The 25727-nt window shown below is 36.1% G+C and overlaps 1 protein-coding gene across 2 annotated transcripts in view; it reads left to right on the plus strand.

Moving 5' to 3' along the window:
* NRBF2 (nuclear receptor binding factor 2) overlaps window positions 1-25727 on the plus strand; it is a 29706-nt gene that overhangs the window by 1041 nt on the left and 2938 nt on the right. Inside the window, exons 2-3 of one of the 2 annotated variants that reach the window (XM_006175974.2) lie at window positions 20958-21042; window positions 25535-25575. In XM_006175974.2, the coding sequence (XP_006176036.1) occupies window positions 20958-21042; window positions 25535-25575 (126 nt within the window). The remainder of the gene's footprint in view (window positions 1-20957; window positions 21043-25534; window positions 25576-25727) is intronic. The other variant, XM_032491490.1, reaches the window with a different exon arrangement.

The following is a 25727-nucleotide window of genomic DNA, read 5'->3' on the forward strand; positions in this document are numbered from 1 at the left end:
GGAAAAGGGACGTATGGAAAATAATTAAGTTTCTCAGGTTGGAACTCTGAGACTTCTAATGTGGTGGAAGAGGCACACCTGGATTTAAACCACCTTGTAGAGAAGCAATAGAGCCTGGTTGATTTAAGAGTATAGATTCTGGACCTGTTTGGATTTGAATTCTGGCTTTGTAGCTTAATAGTTGTGTGACCTTGGGCAAATTAGTTGACCTCACTGTGGTTTGTTGTGAGGATTAAAGGAGTAAATAAGTGTAAAAGGCTTAGAACAGTATCTCGTTCATAGTAAAGTGTAAGAATTAGCTATTATGATACAGACCAAAACCCTTAATTTAAAATCTCACTTGTGAAATAAGGTTTGGATTTGGTGATCTTAAAAAGTTTAAGATTCTAGAACTTAAAGCTGTGGTTCCCAAATGACTGGTGCCAGGTTAGCTGCTATGAGAAGCACCTCCCAGTTTTATTAAGTTGAGCCCTAACCCCCTTTGGTAAGAGTTGTTTATACTTAAAAAGAATTGGACTAGATTTATGATTTTTTTTTTAAATCAGGGAAATATCTTGCACTTTTCTTGTTTTTAAGGTGACATGTAGTTGGCAGTGAAATATATTGAATGGCTAAATACCGAAACTTAACAGGAATATTATTAGAAATAACCAGCAGTTTACAAAGTGCTTCAAAGTTCAAGTGTCCTTGCAAAGTGACCATTGGTTCAGTTCCAGCTAACTTCACTTTATTTGTCTGCTTGCTGCAGCATAACTCCAGCCAACTGCCCCACTAGTGTGTGGTAGCTTAGGAAAGGACTCGAACTAAGTGACAGTTGTAGATGGAGCAGCAGAATCACCAATTTAGGAAAAATTAAATGTTGGCAATAGTATTATCTTTTTATAGAGTAGAATTTTGAATAATCTTGTTAAGGAGGCTAGCATAATTCCATAATCCAGCCATAAAATTTATGTGGACAAGAATTCTTAAACCATTTGAGATTTCAAAGATCTGAGTTCTAGCTTAGATGTTTTTTGAATGATAACAAAAGAACAGAGATTAACATTTACTTGAATCATTTTTACTGTGCTGCTAAGTACCAGTGACATGCCTCTGAATATTGTCACTCAGTTTAGAAGACTGGGTTGATTCCCCCCTGTGCTCCACAATGTATTCTTGTAGCTCATTTAATACATAGTAGTTTGTACCTCTGAGTCCCCTACCCCTGTTTTGTCCCTTGCACTTCCCTCTCCCAATTGGTAACCACTAGTTTGTTCTCTGTTTGTGAGGTTGTTTTTTTTGTTATGCTCACTAGTTTATTTTTTAGATTTTTTATATAAGTGATGTCATACAGTATTTGTCTTTGTCTGACTTAGTTCACTTAGCATAAAACTCTCCAAGCCCATCCATGTTGTTGCAAATGACAAAATTTCATTCTTTTTTATGATTGAGTAGTATTGCATTGTGTATATATATATATACAACATATTTATCCATTCATATATTGATGGACACTTAGGTTGCTTTCAGATTTTGGCAATTGTAAATAATGCTGGTATGAACATTGGGGCACTTGTATCTTTTCAAGTTAGTGTTTTCGTTAGAAGATTGAATTTTTTGAAGACTGTCACATTCTTTTATGTCAGGAGATACCTGATGTGGTATCCAGTTGACTCAACATGAGAAATACTTCTCAGTGCTGATTTTGAGTGCCTTTGAAAATTCTGTTAGTGTATACAAGCTTTTTCTAATGACATCATAGTCCAAATTGATTGCATAAAGACTTATTACAGTACCTAGATTAATAATCACATATCCTCAGAGCATCCTTGGAATTTAGTAAGAACTAAAGTGCTTCCCAGTTTTACAGATAAATAAGCCTAGATTGAGAGAAATTAAGTAATAAGATCAAATTTATTATGGATCACACCTTATTTTGATTCATGACCTCTTTCTAGCAGTGCTTCTATATTAATGTATTTATTTTCATTTCAATATGGTCTTTATATTGAACTGTAGACTCTGTGTCAGTATTTAGTGTTTCAGCTCTAGTTTTTTTTTTTTTTTTTTGAATTAGTTGGGGGAGGTAATTAGGTTTACTTATTTATTTTTAGGGGAGGCACTGGGGATTGAACCCAGGACCTTTTGTATGCTAAGCATGTGCTCTACCACTTGAGCTATACCCTTCCCTCTTCTAGTATTTCTTTATGTTAGGTTTGCAGTAAGGGCTGTAGGTTTATTTCCCACAGTGAATTTTTAAGATACAAAAGAGATCAGTTTGAAGTATTTTAATATATAGTACAAATATTGTGTTCTAGTTTTCTGGTTTTTGAAGTTGGTCAGAAGAAAAATAGGATAAATTGTATTTCTGTGGGGTTGGGGGAATAGTTATCCTTTGGACTCTGAATCAAAGTTTTGTTTCATCAGTTTTCTTTTTGTCAAATTTTAATATGGAAAAATTTTAACTTATAGAATTACTTAGTGTATGTTTAGGCATTTCTTTCCATACATTTAATTTTGACAATGTGAGTGCTGCTAACAAATGTCAAAACTTGAGTGAGATAATTTCTAGTTGTTTGGTTTGTTTGCAGCCTATTTGGGAAGTGATGTCAGACCTTAAATTACACATGACTGTTGCTCATGCTTTGCTTACCTACTCTGCAAACTCTAAGAACAGGACCCATGTGACCACAGTTGTGTTCTATACCTTTGGCTCTTCTAAGGGTGCTGAGTGTTTGTTGAGAAACAGCTTCCCTTTGGAGTGGCCAGTTCTCATATAAGAAAAGGAATCAGATATGGTTCAAAGAATGGTTTTGTACATACTGGGGTCTTTGTAACTATTCCATGTTAATTATATTGACAACAAAATCTTTAAGATTTGGGGAAAAAACACTGAACAACACCGTCTTGTTGCCCTGAAAAATTTCAAGGAATATTCATCCTGTCACAAGCTAGTCTAGGCTTAATTGAAGCACTCTGGGGGAAGGCAGTAGAGCACTCAGGCTTATCCAATAATTACTAAGTGCTGGGGTTGGCGTCAGGCACTTTGCATCTGTTATTTTGTTTGTTTTCTTGGTAGCTATTTGAGATATTCCCCCATTTTACCGATGAAAACTTTGAACGACAGTGTAAGTGGTGATAGTGGGATTTGAAAGCAGGATTCTAAATAAAACATTCATCTTTCTATTAGATCAGTCCCCCTCTCTGCCTTTTTTTTAGTGGAGGTACTAGGGATTGAACCCAGGATCTTGTGCACGCTAAAGACCCACTCTACCACTGAGCTGTACCCTTCCTCCTTGCCCATTTGTTTTGACTGTGATCCACAATGAGAAATTTTTACATAATGACCAGTACACATCTGCTACATTATGGATGTGCCTCCTGGAATTGTGTAAAATGTAGGGACCCACATAAATTTCACCCAAAACAAAACAGAAGGTAAAAAACAAACTTTATAATGATGTGTGTGTGTGTAGGTGTAGTGCTATATATGATGCAGTCTAATATTTACTATTAGATTTTTTAAAATGCTGGTTGTGACCCATTAGATTGATTTCAGGATTCACTACTGGGTTGCATCCTGCAATTTTTCTTCAGTGGCAGCTTTGAAAAAAAAAAACAAACTAACCTGGAAACTTGGGGAAGGAAAAAAGATGCAGTTAAGCCTTTCTGCCTTTGGGAGAAATTGGCTTAACATCAAAAATGTCTTTGTGGACCTAACACTTGGGCAGTTATCCTAAATACAATTGCATTACATTACTTGTCAGTTCAGTATTTACTGTTAGGAGATACTATTTTCCTATAGAAGACTCACAGTAAAATTCAGAAATGGGGAGTGAATGACGATTCTCCTTTGCTCTCCATTGAAGGCACTACCACAAGGTTTAGGAGTATGTTACATTTTCCTGCCACCTTCCTAGTATTGTGTTTGATATGGTGTTCCTTTTCTTTTCATCTTTACAGACAGCTTTCCTCAGGGACACAGCAATAAGTAAATAGAAAGTAATAGACGGTAATACTGTTTATTTTGGGAAAGGAGATTATAGTGAACCTGTAGTTTTAAGGCAGCATGTAGTTCTTGGTGAGGGCAGTCACTTGATTATCTGGTTGTAATTAGGATTTTTGTTTGTTGCAAGTGATAGAAACCCACTTCAGATTAGCTTAAACCAAAAGGGATAATTTACTGGAATCAAAAGAAAGGGCAGACGGGGGAGGGTATAGCTTAGTGTTAGAGTGTATGCTTGGCATGCACGAGGTCCTGGGTTCAATCCCCAGTACCTCCATTGAAAAAAAAAAAGTAAATTTAAAAAATACCTAATCCCCCCAAAAATTAAAAAGAAGAAAAAAGGGGAAAAAAAGGGAGCAGGACTACAGTGTAGGTGGGTCTAAGAACATATGGGACTTGGGGCTCAAAATTAATTAGACTCTCCCGTTCTGCCTCTTCAGACTCGATTGCCTTACTCCTGTCTCTCCAGATTAACATTTTCCACCTGGCTAACTCCAAAATATCACATTAGTTATAACCACTTAAAACTTTCTTGACATACTGTCTGGTCCTAAGTTTGAAAATCTGGTGGAAGAGATTCATTAGGTGTCTTGGGGACATAGTAATATAAAAATACGGCATCTTCCACAGGGATTATATTGATTATTGAGGAAGAAGAGCAGTTCACAGAGAGGGGTGGGATATGTGGATAGTGTTAGCTGTTTCTGAGAACTTAGCAAGGGAGTAATTTGTACAGGACACACAGAGTAAGATTACTAAATCTGAAGTTGTTTTAGAACATTTTGTTGTATTATGCTTTCATTTTACTGGTTAAAATGTCCTTAAGATTGGATGGATGAAATAGTGAATGAAGTAAATGTACCAATCTGTATAGATGTATATACATATGTATAGTTACTAATTATAGGTTTTGATGCAGAGTTTTATTCTGATATTTTCTCTGAAATCCAGTAATGTTCTGTTGGCATTTAACAATCTTTGGTTTTGTTACCAACACTCAGCTTAGGTTCCATCCTTCCATCCAACTAACCATTAATTGATCCATCCAACTAACCAACAGACATTGAGTAATAACTATCAGGTACTGTTCTGGACCTTTAAGGGTTCAGTGTTGAATAGGAGAAAGTTCCTATTCTTACATAACTTTTACCCTGTTCTCTTGTTTTCTTTTCATCAACTGTGTCCTCTTTCTTTTTCTTTAACGTCTTAAGCATAGTTATTTTGAGTTCCTTGCTATTAATTCCAATATCTGGATAATCTCTGGGTCTGTTTCTGTTGTCTTTTTCTCTTTATTATCAGTGACTTTTCTCTCCTTGATATACCTAGTAACTTTATTATATATCACACATTGTGGATAATATGTTGTAGAGATTCTAAATTTGTTATCTTACTCCAAAGAATGTTAAGTTCTGGCTCGCAGTTAAAATACTAGCAGATCACCTTGATCCAGTCTACACTTGATTTAAACTTTATTAGGGTGGGTCTATTTTAGTTTTATCCATAATGCCTAGAATGTCCTTACTTCCAGGCCCAGACTTTGAGGTCTCTACTCAAAGCCAAGTGTTCACCAAAGTTGTTACACACTCTGTAGGTGCACACTGCAACCTGTTTCCCCCAAAGCTTTGTGGCTTCTGAGTTCACTGTGCAGAGCTTCTGCTAGGCTTCCTGGAATTGTGCCCTGTTCCTATGGAGCTTAGAAGTTAGCCAAGGACCTGAGAGGATGTTTTTGATGAGTAATTTTAGGGTGTCTTCACTACATTTCCTTCCAATCCTAGACTCTCCTCAAATTCCAGCCTTTTGGCTCCAGTCTCTTATCTCCTTTACCCAGTGAGATACTTTCTTCTGCTTGGGCTTTATTTTCCTGCACTCCATTTTGGAAAATACACTCAGAAAGAAAGCCAGATGAATGCAGGTCTCACCTTATGTGTTTTCCTTTTCTTGAAAATGTAGCTTTCTGTTACTTTTTGTTCCCTATCTGTAAACTATTGTTTTCATATATTTTGCTCAGCTTTGTAGTGTTTATAGTTGGAGGTTAAGGCAATCCCTGCTACTTCATCCTACGTGGATTAGAAATACAAATTCCATGAGCATTTCCAAGGGGTTCTCAAAATCAGTTTACACCCTAAATGCTAGAAAGTACCTTAATGTGAGATTGTGGTATCGCAAAATCTAATACTGCCAATACTCACTGTTAGGTATCACAGCCCTTCAGGGATTGACCAATCACTGCTTTCCCTGTTTAAACATCTATTTCCAAATAGAATTTGAGGCAGCTTGCAATAAAAGACATATGCCATCCTGTTAAAATGTTATCTATTGAGATAAATTATTCCAAAATTTAGCAGGTTAAAACACACTTTTTTTCTTGTGTGTAAGCAATAAGGGCATTATAATATAATTGAGTTCTTTGCTTACAGATCTCTCACAAGGGTACAGTCAAGGTGGAGGTCATCTGGGGGTGCTCCACTGGCTTCTAAAAGCTCACTCACAGGGTTGATGGCAGGATTCAGTTCCTAGAGGGCTTTTGAATTGAGGACTTCAGTTCCCTGCTGGCTGTTGGCAGGGCAGGCCACTTTTTTCTTCCATGTGACCCTTTCCTTGGGACAGCTGACAACATGACTGTTGGCTTCATTGAAGTAAGCAAGGAAGAGAGAGTGCTACCTAGATGAAAGTGACAATCTTTTGTAACCTAATCAAGGACGTGACACCCCCATCACATTGGCTGTATTCTTTTCCTTAGATGCAAGTCACTAGGTCTAGCCCACATTTGAGGAGGGGAGGTTTCATAAGGATGTGAATACCAGGACTTGCAGGGGTCATTGGAAGCCATATCAGAAGCTGCTTATAACAATTGTTGATAGACAAGCAAAGAAAATAAGAACTGAAACAACAAAGAATATCAAGAAAATATAGTCCTCTGGGGTTACATCAAACTAAAAAGCTTACTCACAGCAGAGGAGATCATTAACAAAATGAAAAAGCAGCCTACTAAATGGGAGAAAATATTTGTAAATCATATATCCCATAAGGGATTAATATCCAAAATAACGTAAATAACTTATACAACTAAATAGCAAAAAGGAAAAAATCTGATTAAACAGGGAGAGGATCTGAATAGACTTTTCCAAAGAGGACATATAGATGGCTAACAGGTATGTGAAAAGATGCTTAACATCACCCATCAGGGAAATGCAGATAAATATATGACCTCACACCTGTTAGAATGGCTTTTGTTAAAAAGACAAGAAATACCAAGTGTTGGAATGGTTGTGGAGAAAAGGCAACCCATATGCACAGTATGGAGGTTCCTCAAAAAATTAAAAAGAGAGCTACCATACAATCCAGCAATTCCATTTCTGGGTATTTTTCTGAAGGGAATAATAATTTAAAAAAACACTCAAAGATATATACACCTGCATGTTCACTGCAGCATTCTTTACAATGGAGACAACCTAAGTGTCCATTGATGGATGAATAGATAAAGAAACATGGTATTATAATATATATGATAATGTATTATAAAATATATAATGGTATATTATTCAGACATGAAAAAGAATGCAGTCTTGCTATTTGTAACAACATGGATGAACCTTGAATGTATTATGCTAAGTGAAATAAGTCAGAAAGAAAATACTATATGATCTCACTTATATATGTAGAATATTTACAAAAAACAAGCTCATACATAATGGATCAAGGGAATCAAAGGTATAGACTTGCAGTTATAAGATAAATGAGTTATGAGAATGTAGTATACAGCATGATGTCTGTGGTTAACAGTGCTTTGTTGTGTATTTGAAGATTGTTGAGAACTTCAACTCCACTGACCCGTTCTCATCTCCCTAGGTGGTATATAAATGAGCACAATCTTTTTGTCTGTTTTAACCTTCTGGATTTCTTAAAAAATTGTATAAATCTGACCTTCATAAAAATCAGTGGCCTTTTTTCTGCCTTAATTATATTTTCTTTTCTATATATGTCAGTTTACTAATCATTAGTGATTACTTTCCTAATGATTGTATTTTCCTTTTTTTTTTTAAATTGAGGTATAATTGACATGCAACATTAGTTTCAGATTATAGCGTAATTTGGTATTTTTATATATTGCAAATAACCATTATTTCTTGTCCTTTTGATAATTGCCATTGTAACAGATGTGAGGTGGTATCTCATTGTGATTTTGATTTATTTGCATTTCCCTGATTAGTGATGTTGAGCATCTTTTCATGTACTTATTGGCTATCTATGAATTATTTATGTTGTTTTGGACATTGACCCCTTATAGGATAGATGATTTGCAAATATTTTCTCCGATTTGCTAGATTGCTTTTTCATTTTGTTGATGATTTTCTCTGCTGTGTGTAAGCTTTTCAGTTTGATGTAGTCTCATTTGTTTCTTTTTGCTTTCGTCACTTTTGCTTTTGGTGTCAGTTAAAAAATTATTGCCAAGACCTGTGTCAAGGAGTTTTTTACCTATGTTTTCTTTGAGGAGTTATATGGTTTCAAGTCTTACGTTCAGTTCTTTAGTCCATTTTGAGTTAATTTTTGCATTGTATAAGATAGTGGTCCAGTTAAATTCTTTTGTTGTCCTGTTTTCTCAACATCATTTACTGAAGAGACTGTTCTTGTTCTGTTGTATATTCTTGACTCCTTTGTCATCAGTTAATTGAACATTTATGCATGGGTTTATTTCTGGGCTCTCTTCAGTTGATCTTTGTGTTTCGTTTTATGCTGATATCATACTATTTGATTACTGTAGCTTTGTAAGATAGTTTGAAATCAAAAAGCATGATGCCTCCCTCCAGCTTTGTTCTTTCTCCTGATTGCCTTGGGTATTTGGGGTTCTTTTGTGTTTCTGTACACATTTTAGGGTTGTTCTATTTCTGTGAAAAATGCCACTGGAATTTTGATGGAGATTGCATTGAATGTCTATACTGCTTTGGGTAGTATGGACATTTTAACTATTCTTCCAGTCCATTTCATCAGTGTCTTAGTTTTTGTCTACAGGTCTTTAACTTCTTTGGTTAAATTTATTTGTAAGTATTTTATTCGTTTTGATACAATTGTAAATGGGATTTTTTTAAACAAAATTTCTCTTTCTGATAACTTATTGGTGAATAGAAATGCAATAGATTTCTTTATATTGATTTTGCAACTTTGTTGAATGTTTTTAATCATGAGTGGAAGTTGAATTTTGTCAAATGCCTTTTCTCCTTTTCTTAAGATGCTCATGTAATTTTTATTCATTTTGTTACTGTGTCATCACATTGATTTTGGGATCAGTGTGATTTGTTGAACTGTCCCTGCATCCCTGGAATAAATCCCACTTGACCATGTTATATGATCCTTTCAATGTGTTGTTGAATTCATTTGCTAATATTTTGCAGAGGATTTTTGTATCTTGTGTTTATCAGGGATATTAGCTTCCCCCCTTCCCTCTTGTGTCCTTGTCTGATTTGGTATCAGAGTGATGCTGTCCTTGTAATATGAAGTGTGCTCTACTCTTACGTTTTTGGGAAGAGTTTGAGGAAAATTGGTATTAATTCTTCGAATTTTTGGTGGAAATTACCAGTGAAGCAGCCTGGTCCTTGGACTTTTGTTGTGAGGTTTGCAATTACTGATTCAGTCTCCTTACTAGTACTGGCATATCTCCTTTTACTGTGCTTTTGCTTTATCGAGCTTTGCAGATGTTGCATTTTTAACAAATTGAAGGTTTCTGACTATCTTGTGACTTATTAACACCATTTTTCCAATAGCATTATTTTTAAATTAAGAAATGTACATTTTTTTAGACATAATGCTGTTGCACACCTAATAAACTACAGTATAGTGTAAACAACTTTTTTTTAACATTTTTTATTGATTTATAATCATTTTACAATGTTGTGTCAAATTCCAGTGTTCAGCACAATTTTTCAGTCATTCATGGACATATACACACTCATTGTCACATTTTTTTCTCTGTGAGTTATCATAACATTTTGTGTATATTTCCCTGTGCTATACAGTGTAGTCTATTCTACAATTTTGAAATCCCTGTAAACAACTTTTTTATGCATTGGGAAACAAAAAAAATTGTGTGACACCTTTTATTTTGATACTTGTTTTATTGTGCTGGTCTGGAACTGAACTTGCCGTATCTCTGATAAATGCCTGTGATTGGTCTGTTCACATTTTCTATTTCATGATTTGGTCTAGAAAGTTTTGTGTTTCTAGGAATTTATCCATTTCTTCTAAGTTGCCAAATTTGTTGGTGTATAATTGTTCATAATATGTTTTATGGTCCTTTATATTTCTGTGTTACCAGTTCTGACATCTCTTTCTTATTTTTTGGTCAAACTTTAAATTCAAATGGTGTTTTTTTCTGTAGGTTTACATACATATCCTCTCAATCAAAGAATTAAGACTGATGGCCATTTACACCCTACAAAAATACAGCCTTTCTATTAGTGAAAAATACTATATGACCTGCTACAAATTAATTACGTAACAGTGGTACACAAATACTTCAAAGAATAAAATGTTTTATTTTTCAGTTTTATTAAGTAAAATTAATACAGTTTGACTGTATATATACAATATATTGCATGCAAATACATATATTCAATATACTGCACATTTAAAAAATTTACATGTATGTACTGTTCACTGGTTTGTAAGAACAGTTTAGAGCTTTAGCTTTTTAAACTTACATAGTTACTAAAGAAATAAAGCCAACCATAAAATAAGAATCAACACACTGTGGTAATCCAGTCATAAAGGACAGTCAAATATGCTTACCCATAAATTCAAGAAATCAGTCATCTAAGTTATAAATAATAAGTAGTTCTTTTGTGTCCTTTTATTTAAGATTCCACATGTAAGTGATATCATATGGCATTTTTCTTTCTCTTTCTGGCTTACTTCACTTAGAATGACGATCTGCAGGTCTATCCATGTTGCTGCAAATGGCATCATCATCATCATCATTATTACTAATATTTATGGCTGGGTAGTATTCCATTGTGTGTGTGTGTGTGTGTATATATATATATATATATATACCACACACCAGTCATCTGTTGATGGATATTTGGGTTGTTTCCATGTCTTGGCTATTGTAAATAGTGCTCCTGTCATTATTTGGGTGGATGTGTCTTTTTGAATTATATTTTTGTCCATGTAGATGCCCAGGAGTGGGGTTGCTGGATCGTATGGTAAATCTATTTTTAGTTTTTTAAGGAACCTCCATACTATCCTCCCTAGTGGCTGCACCAATTTACATTCCAACCAGCAGTATAGGAGGGTTCCCTTTTCTCCACACCCTCTCCGGCATTGATCGTAGACTTTTTAATGATGGCCATTCTGGTTGGTGTGAAGTGATACCTCATTGTAGTTTTGATTTGCATTTCTCTAACAGTTAGTGATGTTGAGCATCTTTTGTGTGCTTGTTGGCCATCTGTCTTCTTTGGAGAGATGTCTGTTTAGTTCTTCTGCCCATTTTTTGATTAGGTTGGTTTTTTTTTTTTTAATGTTAAGGTTTATGAGATGTTTGTATACTTTGGAAATTAGTCCCTTGTCAGTTGCATCATTTGCAAATATTTTCTCCCATTCTGTAGGTTGTCTTTTTGTTTTGTTGATGGTATCCTTAGCTGTGCAAAAGCTTTTAAGTTTAGTTAGATCCCATTTGTTTATTTTTGCTTTTATTTTCATTACTCCTGGAGCTGGTTCAAAAAATATATTGCTATGATTTATGTCCAAGAATACTCTACCTATGTTTTCCTCTAGGAGTTTGAATAGTATCTGATCTTACCTTTAAGTCTTTAATCCATTTTGAGTTTATTTTTGTACATGGTTAGAGGATGTTCTAATTTCCATCTTTTATGGGTAGCTGTCCAGTTTTCCCAGCACCACTTATTAAAGAGACTGTCTTTTCTCCATTATATATTCTTGCTTCCTTTGTCATAGATTGATTATAAGTGCGTGGATTTATTTCTGGACTTTCTATCCTTTTCCATTGATCTGTGTGATACTCTTATGATTACTGTAACATTGTAGTATAGTCTGGAGTCATTGAGCGTGATTCTCCCAGCTCCATTCTTCTTTTTTAAGATTGTTTTGGCTATTCAGGTTTTTTGTGTTTCCATACAAATTTTAACATTTTTTGTTTCAGCTCTGTGAAAAATGTCACTGGTAATTTGATAGGGACTGCATTGAATCTATATATTGCCTTGGGTAGGATGGCCCTTTTAACAATATTGATTCTTCCAACCCAAGAACATGGTGTATCTTTCCATTTGTTAATGTTATCTTCAGTCTCTTTCATCAGTGTCCTATAGTTTTCGGAGTACAGGTCTTTTGCCTCCTTGGGTAGGTTTACTTCTAGGTTTTTTATTCTTTTTGGTGCAATGGTAAAGGGTATTGCTTCCTTCATTTCTTTTTCTGCTATTTTGTTGTTAGTATATAGAAATGCAACTGATTTCTGTATATTAATTTTGTATCCTGCAACTTTACCACGTTCATTGGTGACTTATAGTAGTTTTTTGGTTGCTTCTTTAGGGTTTTCTATGTATAATATCATGTTGTCTGTAAACAGTGACAGTTTTACTTCTTCATTTCCAATTTGAATTCCTTTTATTTTTCTTTGATTGCTATGCCTAGGACTTCCAAAACTATGTTGAATATAAGTGGCAAGAGTGGGCATCTTTGTCTTGTTCCTGATCTTAGAGGAAATGCTTTCAGCTTTCCACCATTGAGTATGATGTTAGCTGTGGGTTTGTCATATATGGCCTTCATTATGTTGAGGTATGTTCTGTCTACGCCCACTTTCTGGACAGTTTTTATCATAAATGGATGTTGAATTTTATCAAAAGTTTTTTCTGCAAGTGTTGAGATAATCAAATGGTTTTTATTCTTCAGTTTGTTAATGTGGTGTATCACATTGATTTGCCAATATTGGAAAATCCTTGCATCCCTGGGATAAATCCTGCTTGATCATGGTATATTATGCTTTTAATACATTGTTGGAGTTGATTTGCGAGTATTTTGTTGAGGATTTTTGCATCTATATTCATAAGTGTTATTGGCCTGTAATTTCCTTCCTTCCTTCCTTCCTTCCTTCCTTCCTTCCTTCCTTCCTTCCTTCCTTCCTTCCCTTTGTCTGGTTTTGGTATCAGGGTGATGGTGACCTCATAGAATGAGTTTGGAAGTGTTCCCTCGTCTGCAGTTTTTTGGAGTAGTTTCAGAAGGATAGGTGTTAACTCTTCTCTAAATGTTTGGTAGAATTCACCTGTGAAGCCGTCTGATCCTGGACTTTTGTTTTCTGGAAATTTTTAAATTACTGATTCAATTTTAGTACTGTTAATTGGTCTGTCATGGTGTCTGTTTCTTCCTGGTTGTCTTAGCAAATTGTACCTTTCAAAGAAATTGTCTATTTCTTCTATGTTGTCCTTTTTGTTGGTGTATGGTTGCTCCTAGTAGCCGCTTATGAGCCCTTGCATTTCTGTGTTGTTGTTGTAACTTCTTTTTCATTTCTGATTGTATTCATTTGGGCCCTCTCCCTTTTTTTCTTGGTGAATCTTACTAAAGGTTTATCAATTTTGTTTATCTCTTCCAAGAACCAGCTTTTAGTTTCATTGATCTTTGCTTTTTTTTTTTTTTATAATAAGTCTATTTCATTTGTTTCTGCTCTGATCTTTATGGTTTCTTTTTGTTTTCTTGTTATTTTGCTATTTTTTTAGTTTTTTTTTTTTTCCTTCTTTATGGTTTCTTTTCTTCTAACTTTGGGGTTGGTTTGCTGTTCTTCTTCTAGCTGTTTTAGATGTAAGTTTAGGTTGTTTACTTGAGATTTTGCTTGTTTCCTGAGGTAGGCTTGTATCACTTGTAAACTTGCCTGTGAGAACTGCTTTTGCTGTGTCCCAGAGGTTTTGGATCATTGTGTTTTCATTCTCATTTTTCTCAAAGTACTTTTTGATTTCCTCATTGATTTCTTCAGTGATCCATTGTTTGTTTAGTAGCATATTGTTTAACCTCCGCATGTTGATTTCAGTTTTCTTAAATTTGCTGAAGCTAGTTTTGTGGGCCAGTATGTGGTCGATTCTGGAGAATGTTCCATGTGCACTTGCGAAGAGTGTGTATTCTGTTGCTTTTGGATGGAATGCTCTATAGATAACAATTGAGTCCGTCTGGTCTAATGTGTTATATAGGGCCTGTATTTCCTTATTGATTTTCTGTCTGGATGATCTATTCCTTGATGTAAGTGGGGTGTTAAACTCCCCCCCCCCCATTATTTTGTTATCGCCGATTTCTTTGATGTCTGTTAACAATTGCCTTATATATTGAGGTGCTCCTAATGTTGGGTGCATATATATTTATAATTGTTACATCCTCTTCTTGGATTGATCCCTTAAGCATTGTGTAGTGTCCTTCTTTGGCTCTTGTAACACTCTTTATTTTAAAATCTATTTTGTCTGAAAAAAGTATTGCTCCTCCAGCTTTCTTTTGGTTTCCGTTTGCATGGAATATCTCTTTCTATCCTCTTACTTTTCAATCTGCATGTGTCTCTAGCCCTGAAGTGGATCTCTTGTAGACAGCATATATATGGGTCTTGTTTTTGTGTCCATTCAGCCAGTCTATGTCTTTTGGTTGGTGCGTTTAATGTATTTACATTTAAGATAATTATTGATATGTATGTTCTTATTGCCATTTAGTTAATTGTTTTGGGTTTATTTTTGTAGTTCTTTTTTGTTGTTGTTGTGGTTTGATGACTAGAGAAGTTCCATTAACATTTGTTGTAAAGCTGGTTTGATGGTGAATTCTTTTAGCTTTTATTTGTCTGTGGAGCTTTTGATTCCTCCATCAACTATAACCAGAGCCTTGCTGGATAAAATATTCTTGGTTATAAGTTTTTCCCTTTCATCACTTTAAATATATTGTGTCACTCCCTTCTGGCCTGAAGAGTTTCTGCTGAAAAACCAGCTGATAACCTTATGGGGATTCTCTTGAATACTATTTGTTGCTTTTCTCTTGCTCATTTTAATATTCACCCCTTATCCTTAATTTTTGTCAATTTGATGACTGTGTGCCTTGGTGCGGCCCTCTTTGGGTTGATCCTGTGTGGAACTCTCTGCTTCCTGGACTTGGATGACAGTTTCCTTTCCCAAGTTAGGGAAGTTTTTGGTTATTATCTCTTCAAAAATTTTCTCAGTTCCTTTCTCCTCTTTCTGGGACCTCTATAATGTGAATACTAGTGCACTTCATGTTGTCCCAGAGTTCTCTTAAAGTATCCTCATTTCTTTTCATTTTTCTTTTTCTTCTCTGGAGTAGTGATTTCCACTAATCTGTCTTCTAGCTCACTGATCCGTTCTTCTGCCTCATTTAGTCTATTCTTGATTCCTTCTAGTGTGTTATTCATTTCAGTGATTTCATTCTTCAACTCTGGGTATTCTTTATGTTTTCCAACTCTTTGCTAAAAACTTGGCTCTGTGCATCTATATTCCTCTTGAGTTCTCTGAATATCTTTGCCATCATTACTCTAAACTCTTTCTCAGATAAATTGCCTGTCTCCTCATCACTATTTCTTTTTCTGTGATTTTATCTTGTGCTTTGGCCTGGAAGGTATTCCTCTGCCACTTCATATTGTTTTTCTTTCTATTTGTATTTTTAGGTAGGTAAGTTACATTTCTTGACCTTGGAGAGGTGACCTTCTTTGGAAGGCATCCTCTGGGTCCCAGCAGTACAATCTTCTCTTGTCACCCAAGGGTTAGAGTCCAGCCGGTCCCAGTGTAGAGTCTGGCCTGTTTGTGGATTCCTTCCATAAGTTTTGGGATTGTTGTTTCCTTATTTCTAGTATCTGCCCCCTGGTGGATGAGGCTGGATTAGAGACTTATGCAGGTTTCCTGACAGGAGGAGTTTGTGCCTTCCCAGTGCTGGGTGAAGCTTGGTCCTGGACCTCTGGTGGCTAGGGCCATGTCTAGGGGCATCTCTGGAGGTGTTTGTGGCTCAGGAAGTCTGCTGATGGGTGGGGCTGTGTTCCCACCCAGTATATTGTTTGGCTTGAGGCTTCCCAGCCCTTAAGCCTACAGGCTGTTTGGTGGGGCTGCGTCCTAGTGATCTAGTCAAGATGTCAGCCTCCAGGAAAGATCATGCAGATGAACACTCCCAGAATGTCTGCCACCAGCTTTTATATCCCCTGGGTGAGCTGCAGTAGTCCTCTGCCTCCCCAGGAGACCCTCCAAAACCAGTAAAATCACTGCCTCTGCCCTTGGACCTGGCACATGCAAGATTCTGTGTACGCTTCCCAAGAGAATGAAGTCTCTATCTCCCCCAGTTCTGTGGGTTTCCTGAAGTTAAGCCCCACTGGTTTTCAAAACCAGATGTGCTGGGGTTTCCTCCTCCCAGAGCTGGAACCCTGGGCTGGGGAGCCTGATGTGGGAGGGCCTCTGTGACTTAATTATTCTTCAGCTTATGGGTCGCCCACCCAGGGGATACAAGGCTGTATTATATTGTGAGCACTCCCCTCCTAACGTCCCGCTGTGTAGTTCCCTTTCAGTTGAAGATCTTTTTTGCTAATTTCTAGTCTTTTTTTTTTTTTTTTTGATGGTGCTTTAGCAGTCAGTTGGGGTTTTGTTGTAGTCGTGAGGAGAGGCAAGCTCGTGGTCTCCTCCATCCTAACACCTTTAATTTCTGATTTTATTTTGAGTCTTTTTTTCTTGGTGAGTGTATCTATTGGTTTGTCAATTTTGTTAGTCTTTTCAAAGAAGTAGCTCTTAGTTTAATCTTTTCTTTTGTCTCTTGTCTCTATTTTTTCTTTGATCTTTGTTATTTCCTTTCTTCTGTCTTTGAACTTCATTTTTCTTTCTCTAGTTCATTGAGGTGTAAAGTTAGACTGTTTGAGGTTTTTCTTGTTCTGTGAGGTAGGCATTTATCCCTATGAACTTCCCTTTCAGAAATGCTTTTGCTGCTGCTTACACATTTTGGTGTATGTTTTGTTTCCATTTTCATTTGTCTCAAGGCATTTAAAAGTCTTTTCCCTTGGTTTCTTTCACCTGTTGTTCGGTAGCATGTGTTTACTCTTGACATATTTATGGCTTTTCCAGTTCTCTTATAACTGATTTCCAGTTTCATACCATTGTTTCTGGAAAAGGTGCTTTGATGTGATTTCAGTCTTCTTAAATTTGTTAAGATTTATTTTGTGGTCTGACATATGATCTGTCCTGGAGAATATTCCTTGAGCATTTGAAAAATGTGTATTCTGTTGCTTTTGGATGGAATGTTCAGTATATATTTCCATATTGTCTAATATGTCATTTAAGGCCTATGTTTCCTCATTTTTTTGTTTGGATGATCTATTATTGATGTAAGTGGGGTATTAAAGTCCCCTATTATTACACTGCTGTCTATTTCTTCTTTTAGTTCTGTTAATATTTGCCTTACATATGTTGGTGCTCCTGGAGTTGAAATTCTTGAAGTGTTACCTTTTCTATCTAAAGTTTCCTGATAAATATTGATATTTTATATTTAAGAGGAAAATAAATAAAATTCAAGCTCAGTTTTGGTTAGTACCCAAAATAGATACATTCTTGGCTTAAACATTATTTGAATTGTTAGTGAAATTACTCATAAAGACCTGCAGTAGCTTATCATTTTTGAATGAATACAAAGTATTGAGATAGAGCCTTCCCCATAAAATTTTAGTGCATCTTGAAATACTTGGCCAAAGAGAAACATGGTTTCAGTAATTACAGAACCTACTGCCCAGATGACTTTTAGAATCCCTAGCCAATGGTCATTCCCATTTCAGTTGCTTCTTGTTCTTGTTTTATTTTGAATCACCAAAGAAACATATTTATAGATTTAATACTTTTAATGCTGTGATTATACCAAGAACAGTATTTAAAGGGAGATCAACTTTACTATTAAGAGAGATCATTAAAGATTGTTTTTAAAATAAGAATTACTATAAAAATGAGATCCCTAGAGTATCTTTAATTGGAAAAAAAAAGCAGTTTAGTCTAGTCTCCCCAACCACATTGTAAACTTTATGATGGTAGGTACCTCCAGTGCTTTTATTATCTTTTAACTGGTTTAATTTTCACAACATTCTCATTTTGAAGATGAGAAAACTGAGGCAGTAAGTTAAGAAAGCCAAGTTCAGGTGTGTCAAATAAGTGTTCACCTAGACAGTCAAGCTGTATCCAGAGTCTGCGTTTGCTGGGTGTCTAACAAGACCTGTATTTTTTACTAGGGAATTCGATTGCTGTGGTTTGATTACCAAATAACCTAGAGTAGATGTGTGCTTTAAAATGAGATGTAACTCCTGAATTGGCAGAGTGATCAGAGATTGGATTTTACGTGGGGGAGGTTTAAGGGCAGTTAGAGGAGCCATGAGGTCCTGTCCTCTCCACTTTTTGTTCATTTGGTGTTCAAGAAACAATTCTGTTACCACAGAGCTTGAAGTTTAACTAGGTAAATGTATTTAACTCATAAATATAGTACAAGGTAGAATGTGATTAATCAAGAGACAGGATAGAGACATAGTGTTAGAGCGAGATAACCTCAAGAGAGCATCTCATCCCTGCTTTTCAAAGTGTGCCCAGGAGCCAGAAGCTTCAGCCTCACCAGGGTAGAATCTCAGGCCCTGCTGAATCAGAGTCTGCAGTTTAACCAGATCCTCAGGTGATCTGGAATCCATAAATTAAAACTTGAGCATCACAGTTCTGGTCTGACTCCATCATTTTACAGGTGAGGAAACAGGCCCTGAAGGATGAGACAACTTGGCTGGTTTAGTGGGAGAATGAGGACTTGAGCCCAGTGCCCCAGGTTTTGGTAGGGCTGGGTCTGCACTGTGCCACCCTAGTTAGGAAGTACTTTGAGATTTCAGAGAACATTTGTCTCTTATCAGGCTTCTGTCAAAGCTTAGAAAGGTAAAGGTATGTGTAAATTCACTCCTTTCATTCCCCCCCTCCCCTGTACCTAGAATCTTACTGATTGAGGACCACTTGCTTTAGCTATCCTCTCAGAACACATTTCTTAGAGAAATCATGTTGATCATAACAGCTTTCTTCCTCAAGTACATTCTCTTCCCAAAAAGATCTGTAACATTTCTGGGTACTGGATAATACTCCTATGCTCAATCCGAGACTCCATGGTTAAAATTATTTTAAGCTCTTAATCACTTCTTGTTACTCATTATTATTTTCAGGAATAAATTGAGACCTAGAGAAAAAGTTCAATTACTATTTGAAGAATAAAAAGCCTCTGAAACAATTGAAAGGGACAACCTTGCTTTTTAAGAGTGTTGCTTGTTTCTTCCTTACAAAGGCAGAAATGAAAGAATGCAAACAGCATGCATTGCTGGAAGTACTGTTCCCCACTGTTGCCTTTACCGCTGTTTTACACTGAGCATGATTTATAAACATGCCCAGAATATTTCTAATCTGAGTTGCAAAAGTGATTCTCTGATGTATTTTTTTGAGAAATCAATGGCACAGGGGAGGGTATAGTTCAAGTGGTAGAGCGCATGCTTAGTGTGCAAGAGGTCCTGGGTGCAATCCCCAGGATGGCCTATAAATAAATAAATAAACCTAATTACCTCCCCCTCCAAAAAAAGACATCGATGGCACATTTTTGGAAAAGCTTCAAGATAAGTCATTTTATACCTGACAGATTTGCTTTTTTGCGTTTTTAAAAAACTGAGGTAAAGTACACATAACATAAAATTTGTCCTCTATCATTTTTAAGTGTATACTTCAGTAGTGTTAAGAATATACACATTGCTGTGCAACAAATGTCCAGAACTTTTTCATCTTACAAAACTACATTGAACAACAGCGCCTCACTTTTCTCTCCCCCTAGCCTCTGGCAACCAGCAGTTTACTTTCTGTTTCTATGAGTTTGAGCACTTCAGATACCTCCTGTGAGATCATAGAGTATTTGTCCTTTTGTAACTGGCTCATTTTATGTTTCATTATTAGCTTAAAACCTCAAACATTTATCTATGTTGAAAAGAAAAAAAAATTATCCATGTTGTAGTATGTGTCAGAATTTCCTTTTTCAGGCTGAATAATTGTACTTTGTGTATATGTATCACGTTTTGTTTATTCATTCATCTATTGATGGATGCTTGGGTTGCTTGCACCTTTTGACTGGTGTGAATAATGCTGCTGTGAACATGAGTGTACAGTGCTTTTCGCTTTAAGAAGCTTTGCTAAATTATCTGTGAATTTGTTAGTTAGGAACATTACACTAGTTCGAAACTGATCATTTTTGTCTTTCTCCTTGCCTGGTAACTATAACCTTATGTAAGGTACTTGACCACTATGAGTCTGTTGTACCTCCTTATGTAAGAGATGAAACACATTCACAAAACTGTAATATTAAATATAACACAAATAGAAGGAGGCCAGTGACTGATCATTTAATCCATTTGCTTTCAGTACTTCTGAATTTTTTGTTTTGATGAGTTGGATCTGAAAACATCTCCACCATAATATTAAATATCAGTATCATTAATTCCTCAACTGTATAATGTAAAAATTTTTTTGTCTTAAAAACAAATAGTAGCTATAATGTTGAAAAGGAAGAGTGAGTTGATACAAGAGAAATTTGAACATTACTATGTGGTAAGTAATTTTCTGGTTGTAGGTTGTAAACTACTAACTGGTGGTTTCTACAAAATAACACTTGTTTTGAAAGGAGCTTGTTAAAAACCAAGAAGATACACATTTTGAGTAACAATCTGATTATAACTCTTGATTAATCTCTGAAGAATGTGGGTCAGTAAAGGAGTTAGTGCCTGGTGTTAACCCTGATTGCTTATTGGTAGAGCTGAGAGACATTGTCAGTCCTCTCAGATGCTACCCTAATGGATTCCCCAGCTTTAGGTATAGCTGTCATGGTTTGATGTGTGGCAAGAAACTATTTTCTTAAAAGTGGTTTTTTTTTTTTTTTTTTTTTAAGTCAGAGGAACTCAGAAATGTTTGTCTTCTAGGCTCATCAGCAGAGCAGACGAGCAGATCGTTTATTAGCTGCAGGGAAATACGAAGAGGCTATTTCCTGTCACAAAAAGGCTGCAGGTGAGTACTCTTTTTAAGATGTACTGAGTAAAACTGCAGGGCAGTTTCTTTCCTCCAGTATCTTCCAACGTTTTATTTAGAATGAAAGTCACAGCAGTAGTGATGTGTTGTTGCCCTGCATATACCAGGTGGACACTGCTGACTCCTAGAACACCAGCCTGGATTATTTTTCAAGTGTGTTTGATTTCCCAGCTCCTCCTAACCCAGTCTTTCTAAGCCGTGAAGGTTTGCATATACCATATTGGTAACTGGGTCCTGAACACAGCTTGCTGAGCCTGACTGTCCCCAAAGACAGAAGTAATTGCAATTCAAATCTGCCAATTCATCTTAGTTATTACAGAGGAGTCTGGGTTTCAAATAGTTAGCCATTTCGGGTTCTGAAAGTAATAGCTAATTTAATTCCAGCCAATTTATTTTCACTGATTTTTTGTTTTCTAAGATGCTGATAATGCAGAACCCATTGAAACTCTTTCCTGTGGTCTTTCTTTAGCTTCCCTTCATGTTTCACCTGAAAATTCCTGCGTATAGTATCATGCTGCTGATAGCTTTCTTTTAGGTATGAAATTTAGAATAATCTGATTCTTATCAAACACCTAATTTTATCCCAGTCATACAGGCTAGCATATGTTGAACTCAGAAGTAGGTCTTGATACAGACTGGGTTCTGTTGGCTGAGTAACAAACCTAAAGGCTTTGGGATGGTGTTGCTGCATCCTAAACTGGTGTGGCCACCTTTCTTAGAGTACGCCCTGTAGTCTTTCTGCTAGAGGAAGGCACTCCTTTCCCTGTAGGCCAATATGATGATCAGAGCCTTGTTTTTAGCCCAGGCAGAGTCTGCCCCTCCTGTGTTGCCTTACTGCTGAAATAGAGACAAAACAGTGGACACTCGTTTGGATAAGTCCTCTCATGTCATTGATTTTTGCCTACAATTCAGTAATTTGCAGATACAATTTCAAGTCTCATTTTTGAAAAATTAGTTTAGCCACTGAAGTGGATACCCTTCAGTTGTAGGGCTGAGTGCATTGTATGTACCCCGTAAACCTGTGGATTTTTGTGGTGAGTTTTATGGGAGCTTTAGACAATGTTAAATGGCAGCTAGTGCTCTTTAAATCTTTCTGAAACTATATTTTGTTATGAGTCAAAATGTTAAATTTGTAGTCACTATAAAGAAAAGAGAATATATTACACTATTTAAGAAAACCATGTTGTGGACGAATAGTGAAATAATTTTTAAATGACCACTTGTTACATGTATGTAACACACGTTAAAATGGAATGATCAGCATATGCTGTGCGTGGATTAGTAGGATATTCTGAATATGTAAAAGTGGGAAACTTTCATTCCTAACCTACATCCCCTAGACTTAGTTTTAAGTCTTCAAATAAAGACTTGGGCTTTAACCGCCTCTCCACCCTTCTCTGTATCTAAATTCTGTGACTTTCTCTGGAGTAGAAAAGATAAAGGCAGCCTATTGGATCCCATTAGTCCTAATTATGGAGATAGGACTTAAGTGTGATTAGTTAGTCCCACTCAGCTGATTTGATTTGTAGTTTAGACTTCATTAAAAATAGCCTTGTGTTTCAGAGTGGAATTGTGAATTTAATGCTAGTTTGAAAATTAATGTGATTGGAATGAGCTAGATGTTTTCTAAGTTGACTTACATCCAGGGCTTGTAACAGGTGTTTTGGGGAGGTATGGATATAAATGTATTCTGAGGGGAAGGAACTTAGTATTTGCAAATCATTTTAGAGATATGGCCGGTAAGGTCATCATTTGAGAAAGACTGGTAGGAAGAAGGAAAGCCTGAAATGAGAGAATTTAAAGGCCAAAGAAGGGGCCTCTGTCAAAGACCAGAGGAGATTCTGAGACTCAGTTTACCCTGAGATTACACAGCTGAGGACTCAAAGCCTTTATACTTTGTAGTATCCGATAGTTTTATAAATGTGTGGAAACAGAGGTTATTTGATAAGCTGAGATACAAAACCCAGCAGGAAAAAGTCGCCTAAATTTGCAGGAGGTGGGGACGAGGAGATGTATACATTTTTACCACCCTATATTGAAAAAAAAAGCCTCAAGAAGCTACAAAATACCAAGGATTCAGCATTGTCAGAAAAATCTGTTGCTTTAAACCCTTGATTAGCAGCGGTAACTAGGTTGCTCAAATTCTCCCTTATCAGTCTTACGCAGTCCAGTTCTCTAAGCGGACTTTTCTTTCACAGACAGCAAAAAGAGCAAAAGCTTAACTAGGAAGTTAATAGTAGCCATTAAAAATGCTTAGAACTCAAAAGTGAACACTTCAGAAGATGAGCAGACCTCAGTATTACATGTTTGAAAACAAATCTTGTCCTGGACCTTCCTAAGAGACTGGTGTCATGAAAATGGTTCAGAATAGATCGGTCTTTGTCATTCAGAGGCAGCATTTTGCTGTGTGTGTGCAGGTAGGGTATACAGTTTATACATTGGTAGCAGTTCAACAGGTTCATGATAAGAGTAGTAGTAGATGTTATTTTTAAGAAGAAACGGATTCTTCAGATTTTAATTCCTTTTCCTTATCATTTCCTTAATATTTACTTTAAATATTAACCTGTATCATAATTGAAGGAAGCAGTTTAACCAGATTATTAGGTTTTTTTCTGAGGTAAGCATTCCTTACCTACATTTCTGTCTTGGTGGGCATTTTTTCCTGTTATGGCTCTGGAGCAAATCCATGACCATGCAATCAGATTAAATTTTTTTTTTCTTTTAAAATAATTAGAAATTTTTCTTTTCTTTTAAGGCCCAGATTTTAAGTTAAAATGTGGGAACTATTTTAAATGACAGTGTGACTCTTGCTAAATTCTCTGTGCTTTGGGAACTCTGTGTCTTTGGGTATCTTCTGTCATGTTACAGTTTCAAGTTTCTACAAAGGGAGGCAGTCCAGTTGGGTTAAGCTTGGTTTTGCAAAACTGTTCCATTTGTTAAGAAAGGGGATTTAAAGCAAACTGTAGTCCAGACAGGGGTACAAGTGTATGCAGACATAAAGGGAGGGATGTCTCAGGAATTAATCCACAGTAAGAGACAGACTGCCTCAGCAGACTTAAACATGAACAAAAGGGAAAGAAATAGTCAGTATGCAGCTATACAGATTTAATATAGGAATAAAAGACAAAATGTTGAGTGAAAAAAATGTGAGTATGGCTGGAGCAAAGGCTATGTAATCAACCCTGTATTTTCTGTTAGGGAGGGAACATCTAATTAACCTGTCTTAAAGACTGTGGTAGGACCTGGCAGGCAACAGTTCTGAGTCATGAACTCAGAAAATCATTAAAATATTTGGATTGACTAGACAGAAAACAGTGCCTTATAGTATCTGGGAAAAGGCAATAAAGTACTTAAGTGTATGAGAGATGCCAAAAAGTTTATAGTGAGCAAGAGATAAAAAAAAAGATTAATTGTGCATGATCTATTATTAATACTTGTTATTTATACCCCATTTTGTTCCAGAGAAGATATAAAAGGGCTTACAGAGGAATACAAAAAATATAAAATGTAATCCATAGAAAGATAGAATGGGGAAGGACTGGAACTAGAGTTCACAAAATGTATCATGAGTTCTTGCGTATTTGATAGAAGGGGAACACGGCCTTAAGCTTTCTAGCAGTCAGCTCAGAGAGGAAAATACGGAGTTTTACAGTGACAGTTTAAATTCAAACAAACTAAGTCACCTAGGAACTGATCGTAAGATCAGAGAGGAGAGAGGTTAAGTTATTGACCATTTGTCATGTTCATAAATGTCATAATATTGCCCTCAACTACCGGCCTGTAGATGTCAGTAAGTTCTTAGGGCTTTAAGTACTGAATTCACAGTAGGCTGATGGCATGCCTCAGAAACAGTTTAATAAAAGTTCTACGGGAGGGTATAGCTCACTGAGTAGAGTGAGTGCTTAGCATGTTCGAGGTCCTAGGTTGAGTCCCCAGTACTGCCATTAAACAAACAAACAAACAAACCAAATTGCCATCCCCCTCAAAAAAAAAAAAAAAGAATTAGAAGAAAAAAGTTCTAGAGGAGGCCACAATGATAGTCCAGGTATTCACTGCTAGTTACTCGCTTGGTATTTTTGTGAGCATGATGAGTAACAGGGTTTTGAGAGGTTCTTTGATAGGCTGAATTTTAACTCTCCTTGTTTTTCTGATTATGCCATTTTTAATTCCTTAATTGTGAAATCTACAGGGATTTTAAAGAATAGACCCCTCCAAGATGAAGTATAGAATATCTACATTTGATTAACATTGATACCTTTTTTCGAGAAGTTAAGAATCTTTTCTTTCTCTCTTTTTTTTAATTAAATATTCACCTTGTTTCTTTTCAAGAACAGAATAGCTATGTATCAGAATTCCTTCTAAGACCAGTTCACTTCGTTTGTAAGGAGTATTAAAACTCTTTGACCTATAAATTACAAAAGTGACAGCACTCATATTTTAATGTGCCTTTTTTTTTTTTTTTTTAAACTAGGTTATCTTTCTGAAGCCATGAAGCTGACACAGTCTGAGCAGGTGAGACACTTCAACATTTTCAGCAAGGGTCTGAAGGGTTTTCTTGTGGGGACTTGAATTGTGTGTAAAATAAAGCATTGTGCCCCACCCAAAGCACTGCAGTCAGAACTACATAAAATGGGCAAGAGACGAGTGCTTCAGGAAGAAAACTG

This window comes from Camelus ferus, chromosome 11 (assembly GCF_009834535.1).
Source record: "Camelus ferus isolate YT-003-E chromosome 11, BCGSAC_Cfer_1.0, whole genome shotgun sequence".
In the NCBI taxonomy this organism is placed as follows: Eukaryota; Metazoa; Chordata; class Mammalia; order Artiodactyla; family Camelidae; genus Camelus; species Camelus ferus.